The 13,557-nt window shown below is 37.9% G+C and overlaps 1 protein-coding gene across 1 annotated transcript; it reads left to right on the plus strand.

Annotated features, from left to right (window-relative positions):
• The first annotated feature begins 484 nt into the window (after nt 1-484).
• On the plus strand, nt 485-12,807 carry LOC149822453 (uncharacterized). Its single transcript, XM_089981516.1, has 11 exons — nt 485-826; nt 970-1,008; nt 2,473-2,564; nt 3,494-3,743; nt 3,857-3,976; nt 4,052-4,127; nt 4,428-4,636; nt 4,829-4,937; nt 5,201-5,293; nt 11,593-11,753; nt 11,859-12,807. Exons 1-11 carry the CDS (start codon nt 671-673, stop codon nt 12,435-12,437), a joined length of 1,884 nt encoding a protein of 627 aa, XP_089837642.1. The 5' UTR covers nt 485-670; the 3' UTR covers nt 12,438-12,807.
• The last annotated feature ends 750 nt before the right edge of the window (nt 12,808-13,557 follow it).

A 13,557-nucleotide genomic window follows, 5' to 3' on the forward strand; every position in this document is an offset into this window, starting at 1 on the left:
TCTATTATTATAAATGCTAAAACGCTAAAATATGTTTAGTCCAATTAAAATATAAAAAATATTTTTTATTAATTAAAAAATATAAATAATTCCTTGTCATCGTATTCCAAATTCTATGTCACAGGGACACCATTTGGGTGCAGGTCCTTGTTGACACGAGTGGATACACACTGTTGTTATATTTTTAATAATATTTTAATGTTTTTTAATATTATTTCAATAAAATACAACTATTAAAACATCAAGAAATAATTTTTTATCGATTAAAAGATTTAAAAAACAAAAGATTCCGTGCCCTCGCATTCTATTTTCTGAAAAATTTGGAACTTGCGAGTCGAACATGCATTCGTGTCCACGTATCTTTGTGACGGCCCATGATTGAAATGAGAAAAATGGGACTTGCTGAGTCGAACCCGCATCCGCGGCTCTTCCTCCTTCCCTGTCGAAGCACCTTTATGACACAATTGACATAGCCCTACACAAATGATACGGTGGTGGTCGTTGCCGGCGGACCCAACAAAACCCACAGCGAATCGACCAGTCATGCCGCTGAGGTAAGTAACTAAGTACAGTCGGGCGATTTCTTGCGGGAACTGACTTCTTCCGCACCCGAGTGCACGATATCGATTCGTGAGGTCCCCGCGTCGAAGCGCCTGACCTTTCCCAAAGAATGGAGGACATCGAGGATGTCGCCAGCGGAGCTCCTCCGGGGCTCATGCGTTTGCCCATCACCACCGTCGGCGTGAAACCAAGGAAGGCCAGGCCTCCTCGTAAAATTGGCACCCCCCACATCCCCTCTTCCACTGCTTTTATTCCCGGAACACAGGTCCTTTAGTCTCTCTACCATTTCCTTAATTTTCTTCTTTGCTCTTTATTTGCTTCAATCGCCATTATTTCTTGTTGTCACTATCCCTCCACTAACAATTCTCTCTCTCTCTCTCTCTCTCTCTTTCTCTCGTGTGCGTGCAGAGCATATACATTAAGACCTTTGGTTGCTCGCATAACCAGGTAAGAATCTCCCATTGCTATCGTCTTGTTTGATCCATTGTCTTTTCTTCATAGCTGATAGTTAGGAGAATTCCTCCCAATTTGTTTTGATTAGAAGTATCTCACACTATTTTGGTGTCTTTAGTGTTTTTGTTTAATTTTGTTAAAGTGTCTTCTTTTCTTTGGGTTTATTAATAGTCGGCATGGTTGGATGGATTTGCTGTGCGATACAGTGAAGGATGGCATTCATGTTTCTGGTTTCGAGCTTCGATTGTGTTATACTGCATTTCATGTGGATGTGCCGCAAACGTCTTGCATCTTTTCTAACTGTGAGCAATGAAGTTAGTGCACCATGTCGTGCAAGATACATCTCTATCTATAGATTTTGTGAGTTGACGGGTAGCTGCTAAGCAAAAGCGTGGATAGTTTTGAGACTTGATGGGCAACATGAAAAACGGCTATATTTGATGCGACCCCGAGTTTCAGTAGACTAACCTGCAATAGACGAAATATCCTTGGGTATCATTGTGTTGTGGAACTATTCAATAGATTACAAACTTGTCATTATGTCCAAAGTTGTGTTAAGTGAAATGCGCCCACTCCATCTTTTTTATCAATGAACTGGTAGGGATCTGCAGCCTTCACTCATTGATCAACTGTGCTAGGTGGAGTTTTGTTGTAAAATATCAGATTTCTTTTCTTTGAACGGTAATTGAACAGGCTAGATGCTTTTTGTGACTCTTTCATCGAGGTTAAGGGCTATGTTTCTTCCTCTTATGTGGATTGATGTCATCTTTAAAGTTTTACCACTTTGGGCATTTTAGAATCTAGGGTGTTCTGTATTTGGTTATGACTACTGCATCCCTGTAGCGATAGCTATTCTGTTGTCAATGTATTGGATCTTGCTCATATTGTTTGCTGGTGTTGGTATATCCCAGAGTTACCAGAAGCGCCTAGCCTAGTGGGGAAGCACGCTTCCCCGAAGCGCGTTTCCCCCTTTTTTCATTTTTTTTGTATTTTTATGTTTTTCTCTCTTTTTTCGCTTCCTAGGTCGCTTCCGGTTCGCTTCCTAGGTTGCTTCCGAGACGATTCTTGATTCAGTTTTAAGTCATCCCACACTTCCCGCTTCCTAAAATTTTGAAAGTGGCTCGCTTCCCACTTCCACTTCCGGTATCGCTTCCTGCTCCCGCTTCCTCGACTGGCAACCATGGTATATCCAGTTACAAATCAAGTTAAATGGTTCCTGTGCATGTTTCTCCTGTTACCTTACTGGCTGATATGAAATTGAGTTTTGTTTTTCTTTTCAAATTACCTACAATTGCTTGTGTATACTTCTTTTAGCATTTTTGGGTGTAAGAATTTGGTTCACATCTTCAATGATTTTTGCAAGGTATCATATTTCAACTACCAGTTTATAGTTTTTGCTCATATATTCATTTGAAGTTGCACTTTTGTAACTTGATGTTTTGCTAATCTTTTTGATAGAGTGACAGTGAATACATGGCTGGTCAGCTTTCTGCTTTTGGATATGCTTTGACTGACAATCCGGAGGAGGCGGACCTGTGGCTTATCAATACGTAAGATAACTAGTTATACTTCTTGGGGCTTTCTTTCTTCTTCTTTTCTTTTCTCTTTCTCATTTGTTGATGTTTGCTCCTTCACCTAAAACTAGACGAATACATTGGGAACATTCCTGTGGCCCGTTTCTTTACATGTCTATTACAGTAAGCTATGCAAAATTTATCCTATCTAACCTATCATATGTCATAACATATCCTTTATAGTAATAAGTGTGATGTGACTAGGAGTATATTTCATGGAATATATATAGTAAATTCATTGGAGCAAGTTGTCATCATGAAAAAAACAATGTTTGAGGTAGATTATCTTTTATGGGAAGACTTGGAGAAATATTAGTTTGTGGTATATATGTTCAGTGTTAGGAGATTGGTTAGTGGCTAAATCCTTGGAAGTTACATTCTTGAAGATACATATGAAAGTTGGGCAGAGAGGGTGCCTTGAATTCTCTTGATAGATATCTTACATTTCTCATTGTCAACGTGTTTATATATATATATATATATATATATATATATATATATATATATATATATATATATATATATATATATATATATATATATATATATATATATATATATATATATATATATATAGAGAGAGAGAGAGAGAGAGAGAGAGAGAGAGAGAGAGAGAGAGAGAGAGAGAGAGAGAGAGAGAGAGAGAACTGAACATACTAGGCCCCATTTCTCATTCTGCCCCATTCTGCCCTATAGGTTTTAAGTGTTTTATGATAGATCTGAAGTAATATGAATGCAGTGCAATGGATTTATCTCTTCTCGTTCCTCCTCTTCCTTTACCACCTCTCTCTCTCTCTCATGCACATTCATCACGCAGGTGCTAAGAGCATCCTTTTAGTATAACAATCAAGCTAATTTAATATGTTTTGTAATCTAGATCTTCTTGTTTCTTTTTTTGGACACAGATGCACTGTCAAGTCGCCTAGTCAATCTGCCATGGAGACTCTTATATCAAAGTGTAAAACTTTAAGAAAACCCTTGGTAGTGGCTGGATGTGTGCCTCAAGGAAGTCAAGAACTGAAAGGGCTGGAAGGTGTCAGTGTTATTGGAGTGCAGCAGATAGACCGTGTGGTAGAAGTAGTTGAAGAGACTTTGAAGGGTCATGAGGTGCGGCTTTTGAGGAGGAGCACTTTGCCAGCTCTTGATCTTCCAAAGGTATGTGTGTTAAGAGTCATTCGTATACTTATATAACTCTTAAGGCATAACAATGATAAGTGCTCTAAGGCATATCAATGATAAGTGTCTTTTGAAATGAAACACTTCAACAGGTGCGGAAGAATAAGTTCATTGAGATCCTCCCTATTAATGTTGGGTGTTTAGGTGCATGTACTTATTGCAAAACAAAGCATGCACGTGGGCATCTGGGAAGCTACACGATTGAAAATCTTGTATGACTTTTTCTTGTTGTTAAGGAAATCTGTTGTTTTTCCACAACCGTTATCAAGTATTACAAAATGATGCAGGTCAACCGTGTAAAAACTGTTATATCTGAAGGTGTGAAAGAGATATGGTTAAGCAGTGAGGACACTGGAGCTTATGGTAAGTCTTGGATCTATCTTATGTTTGCAGGGAGACAAAGAGAAAAAGGTTCAGACATGAGTGATTTCCTTTTCCATTGTTCTTTTACCTTTCCAATGGCACACCAGTTGTTCTCTGAGATTTATATAATTGTTTTCTCTAGCTTCTTCTCTGGACTCTGCATGAGTGAAGATTTTCATTTGAATACGAGATGCACCCTTAGACTTTCTTTTTCATGGATAATCTTAAGATACTGGATCTAGAAGTAATTAATATATCTCTGAAAATGACAGTAATGCTTCTGGTTTGAGACTGTTGCAGGCCGAGATATTGGAGTGAATTTACCCATTTTACTGAATGCTCTTGTTGCGGAGCTGCCTCCTGACAGAAGTACGATGCTTCGGATTGGCATGACAAATCCTCCATTTATTCTTGAGCATTTGGAAGAGATAGCGAAAGTTATGTGTCATCCATGTGTCTATTCATTTCTTCATGTGCCAGTTCAGTCTGGAAGTGATTCTGTTTTGAATGTAAGTGTTTTATAAAGTTTTGTAAAGTTTATGAGTGTGGTCTCTTATTTCGGAATTTAAAATCCTTCAAATGCACATTTTGCGCCTAGGCTGTTAATCTAGGGTTTATTTTCTAATCTGTAGTTCCTTTTTTTAGTAGGTTCTATGGTTCTTGTCTAATTAATTAGTGATACAAATGTTGAATTTTCTTAGGCAATGAATCGTGAGTATACTGTGAATGAGTTCAAGATGGTGGTAGATACTCTAACACGTCTTGTATCAGACATGCAGATTGCAACTGATATAATATGTGGCTTTCCAGGTTAGCTACAAATATAAGATTGTGCTTTATATATGCATAAATGCATATTAAGGGAATTCTTTTGCTTCTTTGCCATCATATGAATTGCATCATTTGGTGTATAGATCTTGTTTATTAACCTGCCAAACTAAGTCATACTTGGTGGAATCACTGAGAGAGACCTTATAATTTGTTGTTCATGGACAAATCTTCATAAGAATTTTCTTTATGAAATTTAAGAGTTTTCTAATATGACAAGTGTCTTTTTATTGTTGGTTTCTCAGGTGAAGCAGATGAAGATTTTTCACAAACAATAGGTCTGATTCAAGAATACAAATTTCCACATGTTCACATCTCTCAGTTTTATCCCAGACCTGGTAATTTGGAGTTGACGGTCTCTATGTTACATGCTCTTCATGGTTTCTTTGTTGCATTTTGTGGTCTATCAGGTTCATGCTTGTTTGAAATTATTTTTCTGTCATGGATTCCTTCATTTTTAATACCATAGGCCTGTTGCATTTTGTGATCTATCAGGCATTTTGTGGTCTATCAGGTTCATTCTTGTTTGAAATTATTTTCCTTAGTCATGGATTCCCTCGTTTTTAATATCATAGACTGAGTGAAGGACTAATGTGCTTTATTCTTTTATTGGATGTGAGATGACATATCAATTGTCCTAGTACAATTTGGTTGTGATGTATGTTGACACATTAATACTGATTGAATCAAGGAGCCACCATTTCACCATAATGTCTTCCTAGTGAAACGCTGTTGTTCTCAAACAGTTCTATCATGCCATTTATACCAGAGTTACCGGAAGCGCCTAGGTAAAAAGGGAAGCGCAAAACGTCGCGTTTCCAAAGCGTGAGGGGGAAGCGTCCCCCTTTTTTGGGAAGCGCGCTTCCCTTTTACGGGAAGCGCGTTTCCCCTGCGCTTCCCCCATGCTTCCCCCTCGCTTCCCTATTTTTTCCATTTTTTCGCTCCCCCCTCGCTTCCGGTTCACTTCCTAGGTCGCTTCCGGTTCGCTTCCTAGGTCGCTTCCGAGATGGTTCGGAATTTTCTTCTAAGTAGTCCCACGCTTCCCCGCTTCCTAAATTTTTGAAAGTGCCTCGCTTCCCGCTTCCCGCTTCCTCGACTGGTAACTCTGATTTATACATCTTCCTAAAAGCTTTTAGATGTCAAGCATTTGTTTTATTATTTGCTAGCAATATCTCATTGGGTTCAGAAATTGCTCCTCTTTTATGTTATATGGATGCTCGTATGTATGTATGCGTGTCCTTATCAATGTAAATCTATATTGCAGATTAGTTCCATTTCCTATTAAAAAATCAGCCATTGGTCTTTATGCTTTCATATCGAGTTCTTTTTGCAGAAGAATAGGGAAACAAAGTAGAAATTTGTTGGCTATTATTTTTTACTTTCCTTTTTCATTTATTAGTTGGCATTTTTGAGTATTCATGTATTTGTAGCAAGCTGCGCATTCTTGAAGATAAGAACTACTAATCAGTAATTCAGTATAAAAAAGATATGGCAACTATCTACTTGTCCTTGATTCTTTCTTCAAAAGGTGCTGGGATGCTTAAAAATGTCTGTTTTGAGGGTTTTAGTCAAAGATGAGGAGATTAAGGAGAGATGGAAAGATTATTTTGATAAGCTATTTAATGATAGTTATGCTCAAGATCTTGGAGACTTCTCCATTCCTTTTCATGAGATAAATCGTGACTTCATGCGCAAGATTCAAAAGAAAGAAATTGCAGAGGCTTTGAAGAAAATGAAATCAAGAAGGGCAGTTGGCCCAGATGGTATACCTATCGAGGCTTGAAAATGCTTGGGAGAGAAAGGTTTAGAATGGTTGACAAATCTTTTTAACTTGATTTGGCGAACAAATAAGATGCCTAATGAGTGGAGGAAGAGTACTTTGGTGCCTTTATATAAGAATAAGGGTGATATACAAGATTGCACAAACTATCGTGGTATAAAACTCATGAGTCATACTATGAAACTTTGGGAGAGGGTGATTGAGTCTAGGTTGAGGAAGGTTGTCATGATATCGGAGAATCAATTTGGTTTTATGCCTGGAAGATCAACTATGGAAGCTATACATCTTCTTAGACAACTTATTGAAAGATATAGAGAGAGGAACAAAGATTTGCATATGGTTTTTATTGATTTAGAGAAGGCATACGATAGAGTACCTAGGGACGTTCTCTGGTGGACAATGATGAAGAAAGGTGTTTCTCTCAAGTACATTAGTATAATTAAAGATATGTATGAAGGAGTAGTAACCAATGTCCGAACTTGTGGAGGGGTGACAACCAATTTTCCGATAATGGTTGGGTTACATCAAGGATCTGCTTTAAGCCCTTTCCTATTTGCGATAGTGATGGATGAGCTTACGAGATCAATTCAAGAAAATGTACCGTGGTGTATGTTGTTTGCTGATGATATTGTTTTGATTGATGAGTCTAGAGCTGAGGTTAATGCTAAGTTAGAATTATGGAGACAGACATTGGAAGCTAGAGGTTTTAAGTTGAGTAAGAGTAAGACTGAATATATGGAATGTCAGTTTAGTAAGCAACGAAGTAGTGATGGGAGTGTAGTGAAGCTTGGTGAGCAAGAAATACCGGTGAATGATTATTTCAAATATTTGGGATCCATCATTCAAAAGTATGGAGAAATTGATGGAGATGTAAATCATAGGATAAAGGTTGGGTGGATGAAATGGAAAAGTGCAACTGGAGTGCTGTGCGATCGTAGAATGCCATTGCGGTTGAAGGGAAAGTTTTATAGGACGACTATTAGACCCGCTTTACTATATGGTATGGAATGTTGGGCTGCCAAGAGACATCATATTCAAAAAATGAGTGTAGCTGAGATGCGGATGCTTAGATGGATGTGTGGAAATACAATAAAAGATAAGATTCAGAACGAGGAGATACGTAAGAAGGTAGGTGTTGCATCCATTGAAAATAAGATGCGAGAGAATCGTTTATGGTGGTTTGGACATATTCGGCGAAGGCCTAATGATGCTCCCGTTAGAAGGTTGGAGAAATGGGAAAATATATTAGTTAAAAGAGGTCGGGGTTGGCCTAGGAAGACTTGGATGGAGATGATAGGAAAGGATATGAATGCTTTGAACCTCACCGAGGACTTGGCATTGGATAGAAATGATTGGAGGAAAAGGATTCATGTGGAAGACCCAAAATGAATTTCCTTTTTTGGTTCATATCGCTGACCCCAATTGTTTTGGGATGAAGGCGTAGTTGTTGTTGTTGTTACTTTTTATTTATTTATTTACTTTTTATATGTTAGATATTTTAACTTTTATAGGTTAATCTCATATGTTTTAGTACTTATTTGAGATTTTCTATTGCTTATTGGTTGTTCCTTTATAGGACATTATATTTTTCCAATTTTATAATTAGTTTTCTAGTTATGTAATCAGTTTCTTAGTTACTTTTATATGTTAATCTCATATTTTTTAGTACTTATTTGAGATTTTCTATTTCTTATTGGTTGTTACTTCATCAATAAAACATTTCTTTATTTATTTGTATTTTTAGATATTTTTTTAAAGTTTTCAAAAAAAAACTGAGGCTTACGCCTCACCTCAGTTTTTGGTGGAGCGCCTCGCTACGCCTCAATGCCTTTCACAACACTGATAAGCACCCTCACGACGAGGAGTCACCAAGGGAAGCAAGAGCTTCAAACAAGATAACCACAAACAACAGTAAATGGTCAAGGCTAGTGATGCAACTGTCCCTATCCCAGCCAAGTCAGGCCATTTCAGGCTTTCCCAAATCAAAACCTCACACTGTACTATAGAGTGAATGTAGGAAATGGATCTTCTTGTGCCCTCAAAAATCTGCATGTTGCATTCCAGCCAAATGAGCCACGAGATCTGCAGCAGCCATAATCTTTCCATTCTTCCTCATTCCAGGGGCATGCAGGAGTCTAGGTAGATGTGCCAGGCCTGTGGAGTTGAGTGAATCCCTCCTGTGCCTAATGAGCAATCCCTCAAAAAATGGTATCCCCCAAACAGGTGTTCAATATATCTCTGTAGCTATAGTTCAACATGAAGATAGAAGCCCAATGAACCCCAAGTCTATTGAGTTTTTCTTGTGATAAGCTATGTCACATGGGTGCGGGGATGCGGCACTTTCAAAACCTTGGGTGCGGGGGTGTGGCAAAAATATATATATATATATATATATATATATATATATATATATATATATATAGAGAGAGAGAGAGAGAGAGAGAGAGAGAGAGAGAGAGAGAGAGAGAGAGAGAGAGAGAGAGAGAGAGAGAGAGAGGGGTCCGGGGGGTTGCCCCCGGCGCCCCCCCCCCCCCCCCCCCTCAAGAATTTTTTTTAAATTCCGCAGCCCATTTCATAGGGCAAATTCAAAAAAAAAAATCCAAAAATGGACCAAAATGACTCTGGGGTGCGTTGACTGCACCAAGCACCGGGTGTCGCACCCGCGTCGTGTCGACGTGGGTGCGGCACCTGTCTGGCCGAATCCCTGTGACATAGGTAATAAGCCAGCTGAATGTGTTAGCTCTAGGCAAGGGGTGAGAACCCCATAAAAGGGCAGCCAGGAGAGCCTCAGCACCCTGGGGTGTAAGGAGCGATAGCACTGTATTGCAAAGATGCCCTAATGAAATGCTACTTTCCATGGCATGGACAATGATATGAATAGAGTCAGGATGTTAATAGTAAGCTAGAATCTTCGGTGGCAAAGTGCTGGCCACTACGGTGATTGCTCCAATCATAAGCATGAAATGTAATGAAATGCCAGTTTCCCATGTTATGGGCAATGATATGAATAGAATCAGGATGTTAATAACTTAATAGTATACTGGTGAAGTGCTGGTCAGAACCACCACTGGGTGTGAAAGTTGGTCAAAAAGACTGACCTTGTGACCAACTATCATAGCTTTTGGATTTCTCAGCTGTGATTTGCTCATCCCACCTGTGGCCAAAGCAAAAGTGCCCTACGTTTCATGCATACTAGTGAAGTGATTGCCATAGTGAATAGCTCGTCAACACAATCCATGTCTTTGAACATATTTGGAAAATCTGAGAAACTGCTGAATTTCTTCAAGTTTTCAACTAGTCGTTCACTTCAATTCCATTAATACTATTATATTACTTTTGTCTTAACCAGCAGTGAAGAATTCTGAATTTTTATCTCCATTTTCAGCCATTGGACTTCTGATTTTTGCCTCCAATATAATCCTTCTTCCTCTAGTGTAACACAGGAGGCCTTTTTCTCTCCTCCTCATAACCATCTATTATCATTCCAAATCCTTGAAATCCAATATACTCCTCCTGGTGTAACGCAAGAGATCTTTTTCTCTTCTCTCCAAAGCCTCTTCATACCAACCTCTTTATCATTCCAAATCCTTGGAAGATTCCTTGCAAATCATTTTGACCCTTTCGACCACATCACTATCAACCAGATTGCATTAAGCAACAGTCTGAATCAATACTGTCGTGCCAAGATAGGAATTTGTCTTTGAATCAAGCTTCTTCAAAATAACCTTGGTGTTCTTGATCCCTTTCATATGTTCATTTTTCTGTGAGAGGGGATGGTTCGTTTGTACTATTGTTTGAAGCATTATAACCCTATTTCTGTGGAGGTATTCTGCAGTAGATGAAGCTACCACTGAAGTTCTACCTGAGGTCAAATATTCTTGTTGTGAGCTATGTATTATATACAAGCATGTATGTGCAATGAAGTAAGCGGAATTACAAATAACAAAGTGTAGAACACTTACAAGTCCAATAATGGACAAATACAAAGAGAATAAACAATCTCTTTAAGTGCACACATCCACGAAGGGACAATGCCAAAAGGCTAGCAAAAGTAAATATTATTGAAAATGTGAGAGAAAGGAATGAATACATGTAAAGGGGGAACACCCCTATTTATATACAAAAGGGAGAGAGAGTGACCCTTGGGAGCTCCCCACTCTTAGAGTTGTTGGGGAGCTCCCAACGGTCATATTTATGACTGTTGGGACCCCAATGACTCCAAGAGGTGGGGCCCCAAAGCTTAAAAGAAAAGAAATAAAAAAAAGAAAAAAAAGTAAGAAAAGAAAAATAAAAAGTTTTCTAATAAACAACTATAAGTACATGTAAAAAGACTACAATGCTCCTATCATGCAAATACATTATATATATATATATATATATATATATATATATATATATATATATATATATATATAACAGTATGCAGCTAAAAACTTTTATCCAATATTACATATTTAGGGATGAAGATCACAGCTAAAACTTTTTATCCAATTAAGAATGATCATGTGAATGAAACTTTACCTTCTTTACTAAGTTATCAAGATAAACATCATTAGTTAAGAATAACCTGACCTCTTTACTAACTTTTTATCCAATATAAATGATCATGTCAATGCATATCAACATTTCAGTTATAGAAATACTGTATGGATGGTCCCTCTCAAGTTCATTATTCCATTATTTAATTTCCTCCTACTGCTTGAGGTAACAATATCTGTAGAGAAAGGATAGTGAAACTTCCTGAAGTCCAATTAGTGATAAGTCTTCTGGCATGTCTGATTCACTTGTGCAGAGTGTGAGGCTCATTGGCTTCTGATATTAAACTTTACACTTCCATTTTTTCAAAAATCTGCCTAGGAACACCTGCTGCAAGGATGAAGAAGGTTCCTAGCCATGTAGTGAAGCAGCGGAGTCGTGAGCTGACTACCCTTTTTGAATCATTTGAACCATATCGAGGAATGGAAGGCCGAATAGAGCGGGTATGGATAACCGAAAATGCAACAGATGGATTACATCTGGTAATTTGTTTCACCTAATGCTATTTTATGTTGATCATTGACCCCTTATAGACATTATCAAGCTCATGACCTAAAATTTCACTTGATACTTTTTGAATACCCAAGGTAGGGCACACCAAGGGCTATGTGCAGGTACTGATAGTGGCTCCAGACTCAATGCTAGGGACTTTAGTCGATGTTAAAATAACATCAGTTGGAAGATGGTCTGTTTTTGGCGATATCATTGGAACACCCTATGAAAGTGAAGAAACACCACGATGCAGTCCATGTGTTGCTGATTCAATTTGCAAGGATTCTATGAAAATTGATGCTGACTTGAAATCACCCAAGCCATACGCATGTGACACTTGCAACTGTGGACAAGTTCACGATAGTATGCTTCAAGGCTCAACACCTGTTGCTGTGGCAACTGAGAGCAACACCGGCAATGTGTATGTCCATTCTAGCAACAGTAAAAACTTCATGGGGTCATTTAGTGTTCTTCTATCAAGAAAGCATAAAGACACAGCGGGCTTGATGGACAGCTGGAGGCATAGTTTCACACATGACAAACAGAAAGAGGTGGTTAACTTATCGGGTAAACTCAACTGTCTTGATTGGATTCTTGTGGGTGGAGTCCTTGTGAGCTTATTAACGATTATTGGAGTGCTTCTTCAGTTTACTTTCGAGAAACGTTCCAAGTGAGTTCTTGTTTGCACTAAAGTAGTGACCATCCATGAGAGGAAGCAAATAGCTGGAGCAGATTGCTGCTTTTGGCTTTCCTGCATTAGAGTTGGAATCATCGGAGCATGCTAGCTGGAAAGCAATGCTTGCATCCAAACGTACAATGATGTGGAAATTAATCGCCGCTATCTGAGGACTGCTATCATCAATATTTGTTGTGCCTAGTTTTGAACATAATCAAAAGTTGAACAGAAGATTTTGACCGCTCACCTGCTGATCTCTTGTGACTTTGTTTCTGTTCTGGCGGTGAGTAGCAATTGGCTGCTGATTTTGGAGAAAATTTTTAGTTCTTAAAATGAATATGTGACCATGGTGACAAACGTTTAAAATGCCAATTAATTAGCTGTGTTTACTTAGTTTATTGAAATTTTCATTTTCTCATGTTTTTATTGGAGGAATTTTGACAAAAAATTTAAAATGTAAATCAAAATATATGTGAAAAAAAGAGATTCACCCAAATGGTTGTCATGAAAACCAAAATTTTGGCCAAGTATCATTCAAACGTCCTTTTCAAAAGCATCTAAAGGAAATGGAAAAATATTATGGCGGGTTAGAAGTGCACTGATGCATTCCCATGTTTGGATTGTCACAATGACCATATTTCTGAATGTTCAAAATTTTTGTGCTTTCTAAAAATTTATAATTTCTAAAGCCTTGAATCGAGAGAGGTTTTACTAAATATGAATTACTAGTATTGAATGAACAGAGAAGGTAGATAATATGATTATGATTAATAAAAACAAGGAAAAAATAATCACAATGCATGCGGGGTCTATGCTTTGACATGAAGCAATATATTGTGATAAAGAACATAAATATGATATGAACTTGTGTTATGTTAGTTCAACAATGGTATCAAGACATTTTCTAAATGTAGTGATACATTAAATGTTTACAAAACTCACTTTTTGGCAACATTCTGAAAAAATCAAGATATTTCGTTGTATGATATATTAAATGCACACAAATTAAAATTTGAGTTTTTTTGACAGTGGTTGTCACTATGAATTGTGAGCGGTGACTAGAGAGATGGTTTATGCTTCTTCATTCCAAAGATGTAGAAGAAATTGTTTCAGGGTGA

Source organism: Nuphar pumila, chromosome 11, assembly GCF_984573655.1.
Source record: "Nuphar pumila chromosome 11, dmNupPumi1.hap1.1, whole genome shotgun sequence".
In the NCBI taxonomy this organism is placed as follows: Eukaryota; Viridiplantae; Streptophyta; class Magnoliopsida; order Nymphaeales; family Nymphaeaceae; genus Nuphar; species Nuphar pumila.